At 50.8% G+C, this 22,378-nt stretch overlaps 1 protein-coding gene across 3 annotated transcripts; it reads left to right on the top strand.

Moving 5' to 3' along the window:
* SYNDIG1L (synapse differentiation inducing 1 like) lies at window positions 406-21,903 on the top strand. 3 transcript variants are annotated; one of them, XM_013989161.2, is made up of 5 exons: window positions 406-571; window positions 17,665-17,843; window positions 18,046-18,539; window positions 19,849-19,989; window positions 20,129-21,903. In XM_013989161.2, exons 3-5 carry the CDS (start codon window positions 18,123-18,125, stop codon window positions 20,285-20,287), a joined length of 717 nt encoding a protein of 238 aa, XP_013844615.1. In that variant the 5' UTR covers window positions 406-571; window positions 17,665-17,843; window positions 18,046-18,122; the 3' UTR covers window positions 20,288-21,903. The 3 variants fall into 3 exon arrangements, with proteins under 3 accessions (XP_013844615.1, XP_013844614.1, XP_003128712.3); XM_013989160.2 differs by having other exon boundaries at window positions 18,043-18,539; XM_003128664.4 differs by having other exon boundaries at window positions 407-571; window positions 17,665-18,539.

Below are 22,378 nucleotides of genomic sequence, written 5' to 3'. Positions count from 1 at the left end.
AAAAGGGCTGGGGAAGAGGGCTCGGCTCCAGGAACCAAGGAAGCCTGTTCCAGCTGCGCGCCCCTTGCTCCGCCGCCTCCTCCGGGCTCCCCCGACTTCCCGCCCCGCCCCGCCCCGCCCCCGAGCGGGTCCGGAGTGCCTGGTGGGCTGATTCCGGAGCGTAGAAGGGAGCACGGAGCACGGAGGCGAGAGGGAGGCGGCGGCGGCGGCGGAGGGAGGCGGGGAGGCGGGGGACCCTCCTCGCTGCTCTCCCAAGTCGGCGCAGAGCCGCCTCGGGCCGGGCCGAGGACTGCGCGGCGGCGGCGGGGCCGGGTCAGGATGCGGGGCTCCCGGGACCACGCCGGGCTGGGCGGGCGGCGGCGGCGGCGGCGGGAGGCGGGCGGGAGCTGTCCGCGGTGCTGAAGCGGCGGCGGCGGCGGCGGCGGCGGCGGCAGCAGGGACCCGGGGCCAGGAGGCGAGGCGCCCTTCTGGGAGCTTCACCGAAGCCGCGAGGCGAGGGCGCAGTCGCTCACCGGCTCATGCCCGGCCCCCAAGCCCCGCGGAGGAGGTGGGATTGTCCTCGGCGGGACAGGTAAGGAGCCGTCTGGGGGCTCAGCGGGAGCGCAGAGCTAGGTGCCTCGCTGGTACTGAGCTAGAGGGGGCAGCGGGACCCCTCTCAGGATGGGGGCTCTGACTTCCTGCTGGCAGCCCGACATCGCGCCAAGTCCATTCCTCCCCCTCCCCCTACCGGCTGGAGATGCTGGGAGGGGCCTGAGGGACTGGGGCCCAGACAGGCACCTGAGTACACTGACCCTACACTACCAGGCCTTGACCCTGACCTTAGGCAGCTCTGAGACACCCTTCCCACAAGGAACTGATGAGAGTCTCCTGGACTCCTGGTACCCCAGTCCCCACCAGGGCTCTGCGACATAGGGCAATCTAAGCCAGCTTCACTAAGCTCCCCTCTCCTCCTCCAAGCCTGCTCATCAGGGTGCCTGGGGTGGCTGTGGTCCCCTTGCCTCAAGATTTCTTTGCCCTGGAACTGGCCCTTGGGTCAGGCCCATTTCTCCAGAGAAGGAAGGAGGTACCAGAAGATACCTCAGGTTTTTTCCTACAGCCCTCTCGACTCTCACGGAAGGATGCTGGTTTTGCATCACATTGCTTAGTGCGGTGAGGGCAGAGTGGGGGAACCTGAGTCCCATTTTCTATTATGTGACCGAATACCAGTGACCCTAGACAGAGCCTCCATTCGGAGTGCTCCCTCTTTCTGGCAAGAGTGTGCTGAATGAGCTCATTCAGGCCTGCAAAGTGCTTCCAATTCTTCAGAACAGAGTTCTCTGAGTGGCAGAATGTAGTGATCAAAATAAAACTGCGTAGGGGAGGACTGGCCTGTCGCTGTGGCTGACCACTGCTTTATCCCTAGCCTCTCAACCCAGCACAACTTCCCCACTGCCAGTCATACAAAGAGCACTAGACGAGGAGTTCCTGGCTGGGCACCAACATTTACTGGCTTTAGGCTGGTTATTGAGCTCTCTGAACCTTGATCTCTGCATACAGAAAGTGGGGATAAGGTAGCTGCTCTGTTCACCTCAGAGAACTGCCTAGGAATCAACCAAACAACATCCATGATTGAAGGCTTGTCAACTGTATGTCACCATACAAGCGGGAGCTGCCGTCACTGTCCCCATCCACGAGCCAGGCCTGCTGGCAGAGACCTGATCGTTGCCACACTTACCCCATTTTCTCCTAGTCCAGCCATGGCTCTCTTTGTCCTTGGCCTTCCTGGGGCCCCAGAGTCAGTGGAGCTCAATTTACAAATCTCGGGGAGCCAAAAGGGTTCACTCCCTTTCTAGTCTTCTGTCATCGCCTATAGAAGACAATATAGGGTGAGAGTCTGACTCACTGTTTGTTTGTTTATTTTTTTCCCCAAAATCACAGATCGAGGGAAACAGCTCCTTGAAGGCAAGGATTGTGTTGTTTTCATCTCTTTGCCTTCCTCCACACCTCCCCTCCCCCATAGCACCTGGAAGATAGTAAGGCCTCAGTAATTGGGTGTAAAATAAGAGAATGAAGTTTTAAAATATCTCAGAATAAAAGCATTTGACTAGAAGTCAGGAGCCCGGTGTTCTGGTCCCAGAACTGCCACAGACTGTCTCGGGCAGCTCCTTTCCCCTCTGTGGTCTTCAGTTTTCTCATCTATAAAAGAAGAGGGTTGGGCTAGAGGAGTTTTAAGATTCCGAGCCCTGATGTTTTGCGGGGTTCTCCGAGCGCCATTCTGAGCCCACGAATCCCTCAGTTCTCCTTGAACACAGAAGACCAGCTTCATTAACCTGGTTTAGAGAGTAAGTTAATGTCCTTCCAGTGAAGAGTTGGATTTTATTAATGAAGTGGAAGTGAGCAAAGGAACTAGAAAAGGCCATTTATAATTTCACTGTTTCCTTAAGCTCTCCCTCTCTTCCTTATTTCTCTGAGAAAGCCTTGAGGGTGTACAGAGCCCCTGCCTCTCAGCCAAGAGGCCCGGAAAGCACTCTCCGCACAACATCCCTGCGAGTCACCAAGGGCCAGGGACCCGGTGCTTGGCCATCTCCTCCAGGGACCCTGCCTGACTCTTAAGAAGCCTAGAAGAGAGGACAGTCAGGAAAGATCCATCCCTGGGGAGAGCGTTTTTTTTTTTTAATATATAAGACAAAATGAGCTTCTCTGACAAAAATTTTCCTCAAGCGGCAATGTTCAGAAAAACCTTAGCTAATTGGCACTTGGGTAGAGCTGAGTAAGCCATGCCAACGACCTCCCCGACCTGCCCTGTAAGCGCCCAGCCTGGGTGGGGGAATCAACCCCTCCCCCATGTCAGCACTTTCTGGCTCCCAGCTGTTGGTGCAGCGCTGGCAAGAATCAGCTCTCCAGAGTTAATGGCCAGTCACTAAACCTCGTAACAAAGTGACGGCAACGGTGGCAGCAGAAAGCATAGAAAGGGGCTTTATTTTCTGCAAGACTAGTCTGTGGGGGTGCTGGCCTGCTGCTGGCACTGGAACAATGCACCACCCCTCCTTGTATAGCTGTCTGGGTAGACATCCCCACCCCCAGAGCTGTCAGGGTTCAGGGCACCGCTGGGCACCCAGGCAGATACATCTGGCTTCTCTCCCAACCAGGGAAAACTACCCACTGGCTACTCTTTCTTTCCTCCTCCAGCCCCCTCCCTACTGAGGCTCCTATCCTCACCCCCTTTGCCAGGACTCAAAGAAGAGAGTCAACCCTGGCATGTGATTGGTTGATCTCAGTTATCTGGGGCTGAGGGTGGAGGGGGTGGGTGGCAGGGAGATCTGAGAAAGAGGAAGAGATCAATGTGATAGGGTCATTAAGAAATGATTGTGTGTGTGTGTGTGTGTGTTGGGAAGAAAGAGATTGAAACTGAAATACACACATGTACGCCCCTTCCTCTGGTGATACACATGAAATGACAGAGGCAAAGAATATCTAGATAAATCTGTACATTATTAATTACTTTCAAGTTTAAAAGGCCAATCCATCTGTGCATCCTAGAGGGACTTCCAGCCCTAAAGTACACCACTCCAGGGAGAAAAAGCAGAAGGAACATGCTGCACTTTGGGAAGAAGAAACATCCAGATCTCTAAACCTCTGGCATTTTACAACCTCCTCCCTTCGCATGAGCTCAGTGGACAGCCTGCCTGGAGCAAGGCCCCCTCTGCTGCAAGGCAGGGGACACTAAGGACCGATCTCACCCCCATTCTTTGTATCCAGGTCCTCTCTTCTCTTGCCTTCTCCTTCATTCGCTCTTCCTCCTCCCTGCAGCTGCCACCACCGCTCTGCCCCTCCCAGCCTCACCCCCCTGCCCCACACAAACCAAGCAGGGAGTGAGGGCTTGATGCTCTACTTCTCCATTAGATGTGTTATCTTCCACCATTAGATGCACTATTTGCTTCTAAGTGGTTGGAAATGAGCTGCTTCAGTGGAGAGACAGGTTGTTTCGGCAAGAATACGATTTGATTTCCGCCTGCAAATGGACTAATTTGAGCACTGGTGCCACCATCCCAATCCTCCCAGAAATTTTCACCTTTGTCAGCCACAAACCCAACCCCCAGGTGAGCAGTTTTTGCTCTGAGAGAGGGGCCAGTCCAGCCTGTAGGAGCCCAGGGTAGCAGTGGGTAAAAACAAGGATAGACTGATGTTGCCAGGAAAAGAGCAACTAAGAAGCCTCCCATGGGAGCTGAGAGGTGTTCAAGCTCTTTATCTCTCTTTCTGGATTTCCCCTTCTCACCCTCCATAGGTCCTTCAATCATTCTCAAATCTCTCTCCAGGCCTTACCACTGCCCACAGCTTCAACTCCATACATCCATTTGCTAGGTGCAATGTCTTTCCTTATATCTTGAAGGCACTTCAGAACCAAACTCATGCACTTCTTTCCTCTTCCTTGTATGGGCATGGGTGTGGGTTTCATTTTTCCAGCTTGGTGCTTGGTGGCCCTTTTCAATCTAAATATTCTTTTTTTTTTTTTTTTTCCAGCTCAGGAAATACCATCTGATTTTGCTTCTTTATTATTTGTCTCCTCAAGCTGCTCTGTTGTGTCCATCTGACACTCTTATTAGATGGCTGTTGGCCTTCCTGGACTCTCTACCCTGTCTCTTAACTCTCATATCTTCCATCTTTTTGTCTTTTTGCTCTATGTCTTGGGAAATTTCATTAGCTTTTTCTTGTACATTAAAAAGTTAGTCTTTAATTGTGTCCCTTCTATTACCCAGTTTCTCTATTGAAGTTTTGAAAATTTAGACAATTATTCTTTCATTTCCAAAGTACTTTTTTGCTCTTTGATTACTCCTTTTTCATAGTAGCCCATTCTTGTTTCATAGATGCAGTGTCTTCTTCTCTCTGAGGATGTGAATTGAAAAAAATTCTAGAGATCTTTTCTATAACTTGAATGATTTGGGAATCTTATCGGGTCAGTTTTCTATATGTTTAATCTTCCTCTTTTATTTTCATGTATCTGTTTTTCATCATTCTTTGTTGTTCATTTGGACTTATATATTGACTGGCATAGGCAGCTGGTGTGGGTTTCATCTGAGATGGGTAAGTCTGCTTCCCTAACAAGCCTCACCTTGGAAGAGGAATTGTTCTTACCTCTGGTGTTTGGGACGGTAAGTGTCTCTGAACTGATCTCCTCCCCAAGGAATCTCATCTGCTCTTTATCTCCTAGAAATTCCTCTGTGTTTCTGGTCTGCTGATATCATTCTTTTCTGTTTTCCAGTTTTGTTGTGATTTCCTTTTGAAAATATATCTCCTGTCATTTTAATGGAAACTAAAGAGGGAGAAGAGGTGGTAAGTTGTGCTCAGGCTGCTTCCTTGAACGAGTAGCTGCCCCTAGATTGATGTTTTTTTTGTTGTTTTTTTTTTTTTTTTTTTTTTTTTTTTTGGCCTAAGTTGGTGGCATCTTCTACTTAGTTGACAAAACCAGAAATCTGGGAGTCACTCTTGTTCCTCCCTCTCCCTGACTTACAGTTAACTGCAAAGTCCTATTCATTTTCCCCTTAACTACTCTCAGGGATGACTCTTCCTCTCCATCCATTTGCCATGGATCAGGTTCAGATCCTCATCCTCTCCCACCTGCATTTTTACAATAGTCTCTCTCTCTTTTTTTTTTCTTTTTACAGCCATTCCTGTGGCATATGGAAGTTTCTGGGCTACGGGTCGAATCAGAGCTGCAGCTGCCAGCCTATACCACAGCCCCAGCAATGCCAGATCCAGCCATATCTGCAACATATCCAGCGATGCTGGATCCTTAACCTACTAAGTGAGGTCAGGGATCGAACCCTCATTCTCACAGACACTGCGTCAGGTTCTTAACCCTCTCAGCCACAAGAGGAACTCCCCAATAGTCTCTTAATAGGACTCCTAGTTTCCATTTTCATACTCCTCAAATCCTGTCCATCCACTGCTGCCACCCAGAGTGTTCTAAAACAGAAGTATGGCCATATCACTTCCTTGCTACAATCATCATTGGCTCCCCAATGCCCAGAGGAATAACCTTCTCTGCAAAGGATAGGAGGCCTTCCCACTTCTCTTGCCTCGTTCCACCAAAGCCAAGTCCCCTGGCTTCCCCTCAGTACCGTAGTGGATTCCCATGCCTCTGTTCTGTTTCCTCTGCTAGAAATGTTCTTCTATCATTGTCTCACTTAATGACTTGTCTTTTTCCTTCAAGACTCAGTTCAGGAGTTCCCTGGTGGCCCAACAGATTAAGGATTTGGCATTGTCACTGCCATGGTTTAGGTCACTGCTGTGACCTGGTTTCAATATCTGGCCTGGGAAATTCTGCATGCTGTGGTGGCCAAAAAAAAGGTCTCAATTCAGATGCTACCTGCTCTGAAAGCCTTTTCCTAGTCCCACCATCACCTCCACTCCTCTCTTAGGACAGGAGTCCCTTATCAGTGCATCTGTAATACTCCAAGTACTGCTAACATAACTAACTCCATGGCATTGAAACTTTCTATTTGCTAATCTGTATTTTCTACCCATCCTCAAAGCAGGTACTACATCTTGTTTATTTTTGCATTCCAAGTACTGCTCTGAGCTGCTTAAGAAATGTTAGTTAGTGATGGAGGATAATGTGAAAAAAAAGAATGTATGTATTTATAACTGGGTCACTTTGATGTACACCAAAAATTGACAGAACATTGTAAATCAAGTATAATAAACAATTGGGGTTCTTTTGCTGTTTTTTTTTTTTTTAATTATCTTTTTGCCATTTCTTGGGCCCCTCCCGCGGCATATGGAGGTTCCCAGGCTAGGGGTCTAATTGGAGCTGTAGCTGCCAGCCTATGCCAGGGCCACAGCAACGCGGGATCCGAGCCGTGTCTGTGACCTATACCACAGCTCACGGCAACGCCGGATCGTAAACCCACTGAGCAAGGGCAGGGATCGAACACACAACCTCATGGTTCCTAGTCGGATTCGTTAACCACTGCGCTGCCACGGGAAGTCCCTAAACAATTGTTTTTAAAGAAGGAAATGTTTGTTGGGAGCTCCCTGGTGGCTCAATGAGTTAAAGATCCAGTGTTGTCATTGCTGTGGCTCAGGTCGCTGCTATGCCACAGGTTCAATCCCTGGCCTGGGAACCTCTCACACTATAGGTGTGACAAAAAGAAAGAGAGAAAGAAAAAGAGTTTCCATCGTAGCTCAGTGGTTAACGAATCCAGCTAGGAACCATGAGGTTGCGGGTTCAATCCCTGGCCTCACCCAGCGGGTTAAGGATCCAGCATTGCCATGAGCTGTGTGTAGATCACAGATGCAGCTCAGATCCTGTGAGGGAGTGGCCCTAGAAAAGGCAAAAAGACAAAAAAAAGAAAAAGAAAGAAAGAGAAAGAAATGTTTGTTGTGCATTACTGAATGTGCCTCCACCAGATATGCTCCATCCATCCCACGTCCTGGAAAGTACTTTCTTTTTTTAAATTGAAATATAGATGATTTATAATGTTGTGTTCATTTCAGGTGTATATCAAAGTGACTCAGTTATACATACATATATATCTGTTTTTTCAGATTCTTTTCCCTTCTAGGTTGTTACAAAATATTAATAGACAGTGCTCCACAGTAAGTCCTTGTTGGTTAACTATTTTATATATAGCCGTGTGTGTGTGTCCCTTTGGCAGCCATAAGTTTGTTTTCTATGTTGGAAAGTACTTTCTGAAGGAGGAACCTCAGCCTTCCTAACTCATTCATTCACTAATGCATTCATACATTCATGAGAGCAACTGTTCATGGCATGCCCACTATATGCCAGGCAAGGGGCTGCAAGTACAAAGACAGACAGAGTCCCTGCTCTCAGGAAGCTCCCAAGATCTGGTGAGGGAGAAAGGCACTAATCAACGAATCACACATATATAAATAGAGGCTGTGATAAGCTCTTTGAGAGGAAGAGCTGGAGCCTGGAGAGTAGATAACCAGGCAACCTAAATCTAGGCTGAGGATGTAGGATAACCTCCCTGAGGAAGTGACTTTGGAGCTGAGAGCTGAAGTAGTCTGACGCGAGTGGAGCCAGTGCTTCTGAGAAGCGAGGCTGTGAGGTAAAGGAGAGAGAGGACAGGAGCTGAAAGGGAGAAATGGCACCGAGGAAAGACGTTATCTCTTCCTGCCTAATGACCTCAAAATGTAGTGGCTAAAACAATGGACGTGTTCTTGTATCTCATGACATTGGGGGTCAGATATCTATGCAGGGTTGAGCTAACCCCCTCCATGTGGCATGGACAGAGGTCACTCCGTGGTGTTCAGCAGACAGATGGGCTGGTCTGAAGAATCCAAGATGGCTTCACTCACGTGTCTGGCATCTTGGGGATGACCAGAAGGCCGGGCCCAGCAGGCTCCATTGGCCGGAGCATCACACACTTGCCTCTCCAGCACGGCAGCCTCCGTGTAACTTAGAGCTTAGGGTTCCACCACTGAGATCTAGCGAGCAAGGTGAAAGACACATGGCCTTTTATAACCTGGCCTCTGAAATCTCATAGCACCACTTTCGCTGTGATTAAAGCCATCATAAAGCCACGCAGATGAGAGAGAAGGGACACAGACCCCGGCCGCTCCATGGGAGAATGTCAAAGTATTGGCAGTCAGGTTTTACAGTTGCCACAATTTCTTTTTTAAGCCAAGGAAACGACAATGTGTTTAAGTGCCATTAGGAAGGATCGGGAATTAGGAGCATTTGAAGACCGAGGAGAGAGAAAGGATAATCAATGGTGTTAGCGTCGGAGGCGGCAAACCAAAGCAAAGAAAGCAAAATTCCCCATTTTCCCTCAATTCTGCTCCCCACCCCCAATGCCTGATTCTTTCTCTTTTCACTGTCAGATGCAACAAGCTGCAACCATGACTCCAAGCTGGCTTCGTGGCCCTCTTGATTACGCACCAGAAATCATCAAACCCAGCCCCAAGCTATCTACAAACAGCCACCAAAGTCACAACACTTCACAGTTTATAGAACAGTTTGCATACTATCGGCCTAGAAGACGGTCTCGCACCTATTCTTGCCCCTTAAAGACGGCACCTCTTCCCTTCCCTGGATCGTAATCATTTCTGTTTAATCTTCTGCCCTGCTAGGAAGTTCTGGCTTTTATCTTACAGCTTAGAAGCAATCTCTTTTGTTGCCCTGAGAGATAGTGGTCAGTGGTTAAGCTTCCTTACAATGGCTCTGTAATTATTTGAATCCAGACCTTAAGGTTATCTAGGCAGACACCCCTGGGCTGCTAAATCACCCCAAATCTCTTAATCTTTTCTCCAAACTCCCATTTCCCATTCCCTTCACTAAGGCCTCTGGGTTTAACCCATTCCAGACCGACTCGGGTAGGCTCTGAAAGGCGAAGTAAATGAGAGCCCAGGCTTTGGCGACTCACTTACACCTAATTTTAAATCTAGGATCTGTCGCAGTTCAATCTTGGGCAAGTTACTTAATATTTCTGAGCCTCAGTTTCCTCATCTGATAAATGGGAAATCATAAGAGTCAGCTTCATTGGTTGTTGTACAGTTTTATGAGGGGTTTTGTTGTTGTCATTGTTGTTCTGTCTTTTGTCCTTTTAGGGCAGCACCCACGGCATATGGAGGTTCCCAGGCTTAGGGGTCTAATCGGAGCTGTAGATGCCGGCCTACGCCACAGCCGTAGCAACACCAGATCCAAGCCATGTCTGCCACCAACACCGCAGCTCACAGCAATGCTGGATCCTGAACCCACTGAGCGAGGCCAGGGATTGAACCCACCACCTTATGGTTCCTAGTTGGATTTGTTTCTGCTGCACCATGACAGGAACTCCGGTTGTTGCACAGTTTTGAGATAAAGTATATGAAACACAGGGCTTGTGTGAGGATGCAGTAAGTAGTGGCCATTATAATTTTACATGGTTCTGATAAGGACTAGCCCCATCCCAAGGATGATGACCCAACTCCTGGTCTCACATCACACTGTCCCTGCCCTGCAGTCTCTCTCTCTCTCCCTCTCTCTCTCTTTTTTTTTTTTTTTTTTGGTCTTTTAAGGGCCACACCTGCATCATATGGAGGTTCCCAGGCTAGGGGACAAAGTGGAGCTACAGCTGCCGGTCTACACCACAGCCATAGCAACACCAGATCTGAGCTGTGTCTGCAGCCTACCCCACAGCTCAAGGCAACACCGGATCCTTAACCCACTGAGCCAGGCCAGGGATCGAACCTGGGTCCTCATGGATTCTAGTCAGATTCATTTCCACTGAGCCACGATGGGAACTCCCCTGTGGTTTCTTTTTATGAGTGTTCTTGGTGCCTCTTCCCAAGCATTTCAGAGCCCTCAAATAGTGCGTGCAACAAACCTCCCCTAAACCCCACTCCCACAGCTAATCCTAGAGGGACTGATGCTGTTCAGGCCAGTATGAGCTCTGATCAGACAGACCTGGATCAAAGGGAGTTCTGCCACGCTCCAGCTGTGTGATCTCAGAAAACCTATTAACATCTCTGAGCTGCAGTCTCCCAACCTTGTGAAAGAAGCTAGATTAAATGAGATACTGCATTGAAGCACTTGGCATGGTTTTCAGAAAAAACAAGCCCTCAAAAAATGGCAGCCAACACATAGTATCACCAGAATGCCGTGACTTGGGAATCAGACTTCCAGGGTTCATGTCCAGCTCACCACTCACCAGCTGTGTGCCTGTGGACGCATAACTTTCTCATGCTTCAAAGTCTTTATCTGTAAAATGGAGATAAGGATTCACGGAGTTACTGTAAGAATTAAATGAGATAATACATCACACTTAGGACAGAGCCTAGAACACAGCAAGAACTTAGTAAGTGCGAGGTGTTCTTATTATTTCATCCTTTAACTTTGAACATTTTAGTATTTTTATATGTAAGGTACGTTGATTAAAAGCATAGAGTTGGGTTGTGTTGTTCTAAAAATCTAGTATCTTTAAAAAAAAAAAATCAGGTTTGTGAGTTCCCCTTGTGGCTCAGCAGGTTAAGAACCCGATTAGTATCCATAAGGATTCTTGTTCAATCCCTGGCCTCACTCAGAGGCTTAAGGATCTGGCATTGCCATGAACTGCAGTGTAGGTCACAGATGCAGCTCGGATCCCACATTGCTGTGGCGTAGGCCAGCAGCTGCAGCTCCAATTTGACCCCTGGCCCAGGAAACTTCCATATACTGCAGGTGTGGCCCTAAAAAAAAAAAAAAAAAAAAAAAAATTAGCTTGAGGTATATAGACAAAAACAGTCACTAATTTGAAGTGTACAATTCAGTGAGTTTTGTGAAATGTGTATAGTCATGTGACTACTACCACAATCAAGTTATGGAACAGTTCCATCACTCCAAAAGTTCTCAAGCCCCTTGGTAGTCTGTCCCCTACCTCTGCCACTCCTGGCCCTTAACAGCCACTGATCTGCTTTCTGTCACTACCGTTTTGCCTTTTCTAGAATTTCATATAAATGGAATAAGACACTATGTGACTCTCTTTGCCTTTTCATGGGCAATTTCACTCTATTTATATTCAATATAATTACTGATATAGTTGAGTCTAAGTCTTACATCTTACTATTTGTTTTCTATTTGTCTCAGCATCTCTATATTCCTTTTTTCTATCTTGCTGCATTTTGGATAAATTCAGTATCGTTATCATTTCATATTACCCATCTATTAGCTTACTGTTACACATTCATTTACTCTTCTTTCAGTGATTATCAGAACAGTGGTTCTTAAGGTGAGTCCCTGGACCAGCCAATTCAACATCACCTGGAAACTGCTAGAAATGAAATTCTCAAGCCCCATCTCAGAATCATAAACTGTGAGGACAGGAGCCAGCACTCTGGGTTTAACAAGTCCTTCAGGTGATGCTGATGCTTGCTAATTTGAGAACGGCAACCTGAGACTTTTGCTTCTGGCAGGCAGCAAGCAAGGCTATATGCAGATCATCTTAATCCAGTTAGGGGCAGGGCTGATTCAAAGTCTGGTTTCAGTCTTCACGAGGGCTGGTCTGTTTCAGGTCTGCTCCTATTCCTAGGGTTAGCCCTAAGGAGGTCTCAATTAAAAACAGGGCAATTTACTGGGGTCCTTCCTCCACAATGGGCCCCAAACTCCAGTTTGTCTTCTGGCCCCAGATCCTACTGGGAGAAGGGGAAAGGGCTGCCAAAGGTCAGGTTCATCTGGCCATGTTTCTCTTTATTCTGGAATCTTGGGCCCTTGACCCTCACATTCTTCCTCCCTTAGTGATTCTTCAATGCCTCCATACCGTTCCCTAGCTTTCCTAGCTAGCACCGGTGGGTTTGGTGTGACCCAGGTGGTCCACAACTGCTGGAGAGGAAGCCCCCTGCTCTATTGTTATTCTCCCACTAGAATTATAGAGTCAAAAATGAGCAGTTGGAACAGTTCAGTTCCTGGCAAGTGGCAAAAATCTCCATAAGTGTGAGTTATTCTTCTCCCAATAGAATCCCAGGGTCATGTTGAGCTGAGCTGTTAAAAATCAACCCCTTCTCTTCTTTCCATATGTTTTATAGATAAGCCAACTGATGTCATACGTATGACTGGACTCCAGTGGGAGGCTGTATTCAGACTCCAGTGGATTCCTGGAGGGTTTCCTGTCCCTAGTCTGGGAGGTGGTGATGTGCCCTCCTTCCCAAAATTAGGATGTGGGAAACCTTAGGGCCCAGCTCAGTTCTCAGCTCAAAAGGAAACAAGCCAGGGACTGTGGCCTCACAGGTCCATCTTTCTCCCTCTCCTCTTGTGGGGCCCAGACCCTCAACCATGAGGGCACATCTGGAATAATCTTCTTACCTTCAGAATCCCAGACATCTCATGTCTTTCCTCTGGAGCAGCATGCACGCGTGCACACACACGCACACGCACGCTCACCAGCAAGCAGCACATGTACACAGTACCACACACAGTCTGGAAGGACACAGCCCAGGTGAGACCAGGCAGCAGAGGTGGAGATGAAAATTTCTCTGCTTTGAGTGTTGGTCCCTTATTCCAGGGAACAGAGACAAACAGCCCTGAGCAACAGACCAAAGGCTCAGCCCAGGCCAAGGGTAGGCTGCTGGCCAGGACTTGGTGCTGGGTCCCCAGGGTCAGCTCAGGGAACTCCTGTGTGACCCTGGCAGGATATGGAAAGAACATGACCTGTTAAAGAACCATGGCCCTTGGCTGGACAGTGAGCAGCCCCGGACTTGGTTGCTTTATGGAAGTGGAGGTTTGGGTGTGAATAGGTGCTTGTGTGTGTGTGTGTGTGTGCATGTTGTGCATGAATGTGCATGTGTGTGTGTTGTGTGCCTGTCTGTGCATATCGGAGGGGGGCAGGTTTTGATGCTGTGCTCAGCCTCCGATCCCAGAAGGAACGCCCCAGCCTAGGGAGGCTTTAAACTGATTTTAGATGATTTAGCTCAGAAGAAATTATTAATTTTTTGCTGGTTTAAAAGTAGTGCATGCTCATCGTAAAAAAATGAATGTGGAAAACAGAAAAAAACATAGTGTAAAAAAAAAAAAATGAAAAGCACCTGTGCTCCCACCCCCGGAGCTAATCACTGTTGACATTTTGGTGGAGTTAAGATTACATGCTCATACAGTGTTCTTCCTTCTCACTGAATCTGCAGAGAGCATTTTCTCATGTTATTCCTCTTTGCAAACCTGTTTGAAGGCCTTGAACTCTGTGCTGTTGCACCATAATTTATTTAATTTGTCCCCGATTGTCAGACATTAGGATGGTTTCCAACTTGTCCCTATTGTGGAAAACCCAGGATCGTACATCTTTGTACGTGAAGTGTTGAGAACTTCTGCCTAAAGGCACCATCAGGCTTGGGTGTATTTGTGGGGAGGGGGCGGGGATCCAGGAAAGGCTGTGTGGCTTGAGTTTCAGAGGCTCAGCTGAATGAACTTTGATAAAGAGAGGGTGGCTGGCAGGAGCAAGGGCATGAGCTGGGACACAGCCACCCCTGCCTGCCCTGGATGAGTGCCCTGCAAATGCCCCCAAAGGCTCCAGAGCTCCAGGACCCAATTCCCAGACACAAGCACCCCTCCTTTCCTTCTGGGGGATCAGAGCTGGGCCTCCTGATGAGGCAGGCATAGAACAGGAGTGAATTTGATGCATTAATCTGTCCTGAGAGCCCTAGGGCTGGTCCCCCCAATCCTACTCCCTCAGAAAGGCCCCTCTGCCCACACGGATGGAAGACCAGGGGATGGGAGAAATGAGAGGGGGAGGGGCAGGGGGCGGGGTGGTAGAGGGGCGGGGCTGGGAGAGGAGCAGCCCAGGGGCAATTGAGAAGCCAGGCAAGGACTCCATGACTCCACTGCACATCTAGCAAATAGACGTGGTCTGGGTGGGGTTACTTGGGGGTTTTGGCTGCACTCGTGGCATGGGGAAGTGCCTGGGATTGAACCTGCACCAGGGTAGTGACCTGAGCCACAGCATTGACAATGCTGGATCCTTAACACACTGAGCCACCAGGGAACTCTGTGAATACATATTTGACTTTCTTTTGCCTCCCTCAACCTGCTGGGGGCGCCATGGTGGGGAAGGTGATGACTGCACTCCCTGGGCTCTGAGTGTGCCCATTTATCCCTAGCTATTGAAAGAGGGCAGGAGTTCCCATTGTGGCACAGTGGTTAATGAACCGGACTAGGAGCCCTGAGGTTGTGGGTTCGATCCCTGGCCTCGCTCAGTGGGTTAAGGATATGGTGTTGCTGTGAGCTGTGGTATAGGTCATAGACGCCGGATCCCGCGTTGCTGTAGCTCTGGCTTAGGTGGGTGGCTACAGCTCCAATTCAACCCCTAGCCTGGGAACCTCCATATGCCACGGGAAGCAACCCTAGAAAAGGCAAAAAGACAAAAACATAAAATAAAAGAAAGAGGGCAGTGGAATTCCCCTTGTAGCTCAGTGGGTTAAGAACCTGACTAGCATCCATGAGGATGCAGGTTCAATCCCTGGCCTCACTCAGTGGATTAAGGATCCAGCATTGCTGCAAGCTTCAGTGTAGGTTATAGATGCAGCTCAGATCCCACATTACTGTGGCGGTGACCTTCCAGCAGCTGCAGCTTCAATTTGACCCCTAGCCTGGGAACTTCCATATGCCGCAGCTGTGGCCATAAAAAGACAAAAAAAGAAAGAAAGAGGGCAAGGAGTTGGGGGGATTTCACTTTTGTGGGGCTCCCTGAAGCTATGGGATCATGGTATATTAGTGCCCCCATCAATCAGTGGCATTTAATCCCATTCCTCTTGTTACAGAAGCGCCAGGACAAAAAGCTAGTGGGGGTAGATCTGGAATAGAAACTCAGTGTACCTGACTCTGAATCCATGGGCCCACATCCTTCAGTGCCACATCTGTGGATCACATCTGCTGGCAGTGGGGAGGCTGTGGCAGGGGCTCAGAAACTGCCACTGGGCGTTAGAGAGCCCAGCCCTGCTGGGAATCTGCCCAGAGGAACCCAGGCATGAGCTTGGCCCTGGGAGGCCTCTGCCTTGGGTGCCCAGCCCTCACCTGCAGGAAGGAGCTCCTCCACATCCGCTCATCTAAGATCATGTTTGACCCCTGGAGAGGAAGGCGGAGGGAGAAGTAGGGAGGCCCAGCATTTGTGAGCAACCCCAGAAAATAGTGGCCCAAGCTCTCCCCACTCCCCAGCCTGCTGGCTCTGCCTGTGGAGAAGCTTCTGCCACAGCTGCTTAATGTACCAACAGGGCCTCCGGCACCTGGCTGTCCAGGGTCTCCAGCATCATCTGTGCCCTTCCTGGGTGAAGAGTTGGTCACTTGGACCACATGTTCTTCTTTGTGCCCCTCCCGGATTCTCTCTTAGACAGTCTTGGAGCCCCTGCCCCAAGGTCACACCTCTGAGCCACGGGCAGACCCGCCTCACCCCTTTGCCCCCAGGCAGGCGATGGCCCACCCTCCGTCCTCATGGCCCAGTCAGGGGAGCCTGGCCCCCCAGACACTCCCTCACTGCCCTTCCCTAGTCCGGCCTGGCCCCCTCCTCCCATCTCTTGGTCCCACTCCCTGGGCGTTATTTCTGGGGCCATTTCTCTGTTTTCAAGTTTCTCCAAGGACCAGCTTTCTAGAATCCAGCCACTTCTCCTGAGGCAAAGGAAGAGATGGCCTTTGCCAGGCTTTGGCTGTAAAGACTTGGTGGGGAGTGGGACTGAGGGGCATAAACCCAGCTCTGAGGACTGAAATATCTCCCCACTTTTCCCTTTACCACTAGCAGGGCGCCTGATAGAGGCCAGAGATGGCCCTGGCCAGAGACGGGGGAGAAGACAGGTTCCAATGCCCAGGAATAACCACAGGAACCCCTCCCACTTATAATCCACAATGTCCTTGCATCTCGGCCATCTCTTTGGATCCTCAAAACAACCTTGTGGGGTGGGCAGGGGTATCATCTGCATTTTACAGATGAGGAAACTCAGAAGGTATGAAAATTTGCTCAAAGTATCATGGCCAAGATTAACTCTCCAGGGAGGTCCCATCATGGCTCAGCGGTTAACGAACGTAACTAGCATCCATGAGGAGGCAGGTTCAATCCCTGGCCTTGCTCAGTGGGTTAAGGACTCAGCGCTTCCGTGAGCTGTGGTGTAGGTTGCAGACGTGGCTTGGATCCCGCATTGCTGTGGCTGTGGCGCAGGCCAGCGGCTATAGCTCCAATTGGACCCCTAGCCTGAGAACCTCCATAAGCCATGGGTGTGGCCCTAAAAAGACAAAAAGTAAAAAAAAAAAAAAAAAGAAAAAAAGACTGACTCGCCAACCTCCAGATTATAAATTCAGGGCAAGACAGCACCTTGTCCCCTACCTGCTTCATGATGTACCTGGGAGAGGCACAGAGGGGCTCCTGAGGCCACCTGGCCTGCCCTCCATCTCTCTCCAGACCCCACTTCTACCTGCCACACCCCAGAGTGTGTGCGGATTTGTTATGGACACTCAAAGCCTGCCTTTTCCTCCTTCAGCCAGTCTGAGCAACCATCATGTGCCCTTCCCAAGTGCACAGTAGGTATGCAGGACTGGCTGAAAGAGGAAGAGGTGGCCCTTGAGTGTGTCTACCCTTCTGGCTGGGATGTATGAGTCCAGACCTCAGCACCCAAGAAGCCCCACCCCAAATGCCACCCTGTGCCTTAGAGGGGAGATTGGCCTGAGGTGCATGCCCCTAAGACCACACCCGAGAGAAGCTCTGCCCCCAGGAAGCGCGTGAGCATGTGAATTAAGCCTGGTCCCACCCAACCCTGGAACAAATCCTCCCTCAACCCAATATCCTGTCAGTACCTCCCAAGGCCCACCCCCTTTTCTCCACCTCCCCGTGGTAGGGTCCAAGGGTCCTCAGCTTACCTGAAACCAAGGCAAAGCCTCCTCTCAGTGTCACAGCCCACCCTCTCCAAGCCACTCCCCACACACTGCCAGGAGGAAGCCTTCAGGACCCAAATCTGACCTCTCACCCCTTGTAAGACTCCCGGAGACCCCTTAGACCTAAACAGGGCTACACATTTTGGCCCCCACGTCCATCTCACACGTTCTCTATACCCTGAGCCACGCCAGCCTTCTCCCAGGCTCTCAGACATACCATCCTTTATCCCGCTTGAAATGTGTCCCCCCTCCCCTCACCTTGTCAACATCTTCCTTCAGATCTCAGCTCCAAAGCCTCGACGGTGCCTCTGTATCTCTTCCATCCATTGTATGTACCTGCACCCTCTGCTGTCCTTCTCCTTCAGGGTAGGCGTCTCCTCCACCAGACTGCAAGCTCCGGGAAGACAAAGTGGGCATCCTTCTCCCCGTCCCTGCTTCCTGGCTTTCTCACCATCGCATCCCCAGTATCTGTACGGTGCCTGGCTGTCGCTGATGCTCGGTAACCCTGTGTTGAATGGATAAACAATTGAGCCAACTCTATGAGGTAACTACTGGGCTATCCCTGATTTGCAAACAAAGAAACAGAGGCTCTAAGAGGCTGAGCAGCCAGCTTAAGGCCCCGGAGCCGGCCTGTGATAAAGGCGGGGTCCGAAGCAAGTTAGGTACAGAGTCTGTGCTTTTCACCACTTCCGGCCCTGCATCCAGCACACCCGGATCAGTGTACATCTGTCCTGCTCTCCCAGCAGGCTCTCTGAGGACGGCTCAGCTGGCCACCAAGTCCAAGGGCTCGGGGGCTTCCCTCCCTGGAGCTGCCACCAGAGCCATGGAGAGTCTGAGTGAGCTACAGAACCCACTGCTCCCTCGGAACCCCGCGCACCTCCAAGGCCCCTACCCTTTCCCCGAGGCTTCTCCCGCCTGGCCATGCAGAGAGAAGATCTATTCCTACCTCCTGGGGGGTGCTGGCCCCGCTCACGCCCACCAGCTCCTGGACCCAGGGTCCCTGCAGCTGGCCGTGGAGGCCTGGTACAGGCCCAATGGCCTCCTGGGGAGGGACAAGGTCAAGGAGCCCAGAGTGGGCAGCTGTGAGACCAGCTTCACAGAGAGCAGGGAGCCCCTGGCTGGGCCTACGGAGCGGCCCACAGAACCCAGCGAAGCCGAAGAGGATGTCACCATCCAGACTGTGTCCTACGGGGTTCAAGAGGAGCTCCAAGGCCAGGAGGACGACCAGGAGGAGGAGGAGGTGAGTGCACATGTTTAAAATGCAGGTTCTTGCGCCTTGCTCAGTGGATTAAGGATCTGGGTTGCCACAAGCTGCGGTGTAGGTTGTAGACGCAGCTCAGATCTGGCATTGCTGTGGCTGTGGTGCAGGCCAGCAGCTGTAGCTCCCATTTGACCCTTAGCCTGGGAACCTCTATATGCCACAGGTGCAGCCTTAAAAAGAAAAAAAAAAAAAAAAAAAAATGCAGGTTCTTGGAGTTCCCTTGTGGCACAGGGAGTTAAGGATACAGAGTTGTCACTGCTGTGGCTGAGGTAACTTTTTTAGTAAGTTTTTTAAAATGCACGTTCTCAGGCCCACCTCCAGGTGTTGAGATTCCATAGGCCTAGCTTGGGGCCAGGGAATCTGTATGTGACCAAGAAAATGCACTTCTGACACAGATATTGTCCACACTTTGAGAAACACTAGCTTAGGTGACTAATTCTTTTAAAATATTTATTGCATTAGGATCTTTTTTTTTTTTTTTTTTTTTTTTTGTCTTATTGTCCTTTTTAGGGCTGCACTCATGGCATATGGAGGTTCCCAGGCTAGGAGTCAAATCAGAGTTGTAGCCGCCGGCCTACACCATAGCCACAGCAACGCTGGATCCAAGCCACATCTGCGACCTACACCACAGCTCACGGCAAGGCCGGATCCCCAACCCACTGAGCGAGGCCAGGGATCAAACCTGCAACATGATGGACACTGGTGGGATTAATTACCACTGACCCACAACAGGAATTCCAGTTCTTATTTTCTTAATTCTATAAGCAATTTAAACTCAATACAGAAAACCACTCAGAGATAACTATTATTTTAGTGGATGATCTTGTCTTTTTTATTCATATTTTTTCCAACCCTACTCCCCCAAAGAGATCTCACTATACACAGTTCTGTAAGAGAATTGTCCCTATATTTCGAACTAAAACATATTTCAGTGCTGTTCCATGTAATTTAACATTTTTCTACAAAGCGGTTTTTCAGAGTTGCATAGTATCCCATTGTAAGTTCTTACATCACTTAGTAACTCAATCTCTTGGTCACTGGATGTTGACATTGTTTCTAATCTTTCACAATGACGATCCTATGATGAAGATTCCAGTACAGATACACTTGTCTCCTAGCGATAAGTTACTGAGGGTGGCATCATTGGGCCATGGTCAAGGCTTTTGGTAAGAGTGTGCCAAACCCAACCCACACTCCCACCAATAGAAGATGAGATGACCTGTTGCCCCCCATCACTGCCAATGGGTGATCCTGGGCAAGGTCACAAGAGCCCACTTGTGTTTTGCAGAGTGATGCAACCTCGACAGAGAGTGAAAGCGAGGACAACTTCCTTACGCTGCCTCCCAGGGACCACCTGGGTCTCTCTATCTTCTCCATGCTCTGCTGCTTCTGGCCACTGGGCATCGCCGCCTTCTACTTCTCCCAGGGGGTAAGAGCCTATGGGGCCCAGGGCTTCTGATCTGGCCACCCCCTCCCCTGGGGGGCCCTGAGGGCCAGGGCCTGGCAGGTGGGGGCTGTTTGGCTGGGCCTGGAGATGCTCCCTTTCATCAGCGCCTCTCTCTCCCTAGACCAGCAAGGCCATCTCCAAGGGAGACTTCCGCCTGGCCAGCACCACCTCCCGCCGGGCGCTCTTCCTGGCCACACTCTCCATCGCCGTGGGGGCCGGGATCTATGTGGCTGTGGTGGTGGCCCTGGCAGCTTACATGTCCCAGACAGGCCATGGCTAGTGGCCAGGAAGGCCTGGTGTCCTGACTCCCCTGCTCTGCCTGGGGAGGCAGTGGGGGCTCAGGGTAGTGGACTCTGGGGAATCCTGGCCCCTGAAGACAACCCATGAGGGTGGCTTGTCAAGAGGAGGCGTCCCAGGCTGCCACCTGCGGAGCACAACCTTCACTTCTTGCCCATTGCAACCAGCCCACAGCAGGGCCGGGGGCGTCCCGCTGCAGCCCAGGCTGTGCTAGGAAGCAGGAAAGGGTAGGGCTCCCCGCCAGGCCATCCAGCCCACCTCTGCCTGGGAGCTGCCTCCGTTCTGCTCCTCCCTAAAGGGTCTCCTGCCCTCCAAGCAGCCCCCTACCCAGCTCTGCTAACCTCTCCAGGAGAAAGAGCAGATCACAGGGCGAGAATGGGATGCCAGGGGACAGAGGAGCTGACCCAGTCCTTTCAGCCACAAGAGTCTCCACCTGGGGACACCTTGAACTTCCCCTTCTCCACTCTCTGGCCCGTGATGTCCAGACCTCGGCCAGACAAGACGGAAATACATGGAGACAGAACGACCCCTGGGTCTTTCTGGTTCTGGAGGGTGCTTACCTCTCCCGGGGAGCTTGTGAGACAGTGCGGATTCTAGGCAGAGAAGAGGGGTCTCAGGTGTGTTAACTCTGTCCTCAGGGCAGGTTCTAGAGCTTCTCTGTGCAGGAACAAAAGGCAGATGCAATGACAGAGAGCCTGGAGGACCCTGAAATGTTGTTGGACCACTCAGGGCCCCCCATGCTGCCCCTTCCCTGCCCACATCATCCTTTTCTGGGCTCCTCTTGGAGGGCTCTGGGCTGGCACCATCCCAGGTAGATAGAGAGTGAGTGCCATCAGGCCAGCAGCCACTGAGTGAGCACAGGATCCTAGGTCCGGCCTTTGGGGGAAGTAGCGAGGAGACCTTGAGTAGTGAGGAGACGGGCATAGGGCTGAGGTGGCAGCTGAGTAACCCAAGAAGGCTTCCTAGAGGAGGTGAGCAAGATCCAGATGGATGAGGAGACTGTATTTAAGGGATAGTAATGGATAATCCTTACTATTCATGAGCAGAGATGTGGCAGGAGCCTCCCAAAGGGGGCTCAAAGCTGTTTGGGTTATGCCTAGACTATCCAGACTGGAGCCAAACTGAGGGCTCCACCAACGCAAAGAAGAAGGTTAGGCCTGGCTCTCAAAGGCCAGTCATGTTTTCCCACCTCTGAAAGCTAGGGGGTCAGGGATGGACCCCTGGTCAGCCTTGGAGCTTCTTCACCGGCACACCCCCCACCTCTCTCAGAGCTGCTGCCAACACCCTCAGCCGCTAGAGAACATCCAGAATTTTTAGAGACATTCAGACAGGCAGGGGGAAGCACACTGGGAGGGCAGGCCTGTCAGGGTTCAAGCTCTAGGACCTCACTGTGCATGATTTTGGGGACTGATCATTCCCAGGGCTGCATCCAGAGCTCGGGGCTATGGATCTACCACCTTGTCCCACCATCCTCCTAACCCCAGGCGTTACCCAGTCCTCCGCCCACTGCATCCCCTGCAGTCTCCCAGGCCCCGGATCAGCAGTTTTAATGTCCCATTATTGTATATATTTATCCTTGTAATAAACATTTCTGTAACACCTGGTGCCCTCTGGGCCTCTTACTGGCCTCGCCTGCCTCCACCTTGGCCTGTGTCCCATTCTTCCCCAAGGCTGATCTCCACCCCCAGATCTATAGCTCCAGGCCCCTAGCAGCCTTCCCAAGAGGACATGCCCACATCCGTGCCTTAGGAGGAGGGCCGGGTGCTCTGGCTTGGAGGGCTTCTCTGCTTGGAGTAGCCTGGATGCAAAGCACTGGCAAGCTGACTCTGCAAGACAAGAAGAGAAGCCCTTCTGGATGTGAGAGCCTTAGAGGTCAGGAGGAAGGGCTCAAGGGTCCATTGATCTGCCTGGAGCTACCAAGGATGGACACAGGATATGAGGGTACCAAGGAGCCCCACTCCCCGATGGCCTTGCTCTGCTTCTTCGTATCTCCCTATGAGGAGGCTGCTCCTGGGTGGTGTGGGGAGGAAACCCTCTCGGCCTGCCTCAGACCCCAGCCTCAGCACCAAATCCC

Source organism: Sus scrofa, chromosome 7 (assembly GCF_000003025.6).
Source record: "Sus scrofa isolate TJ Tabasco breed Duroc chromosome 7, Sscrofa11.1, whole genome shotgun sequence".
NCBI lineage: Eukaryota > Metazoa > Chordata > Mammalia > Artiodactyla > Suidae > Sus > Sus scrofa.
This window is presented reverse-complemented; position numbering and strand designations above follow the sequence as displayed.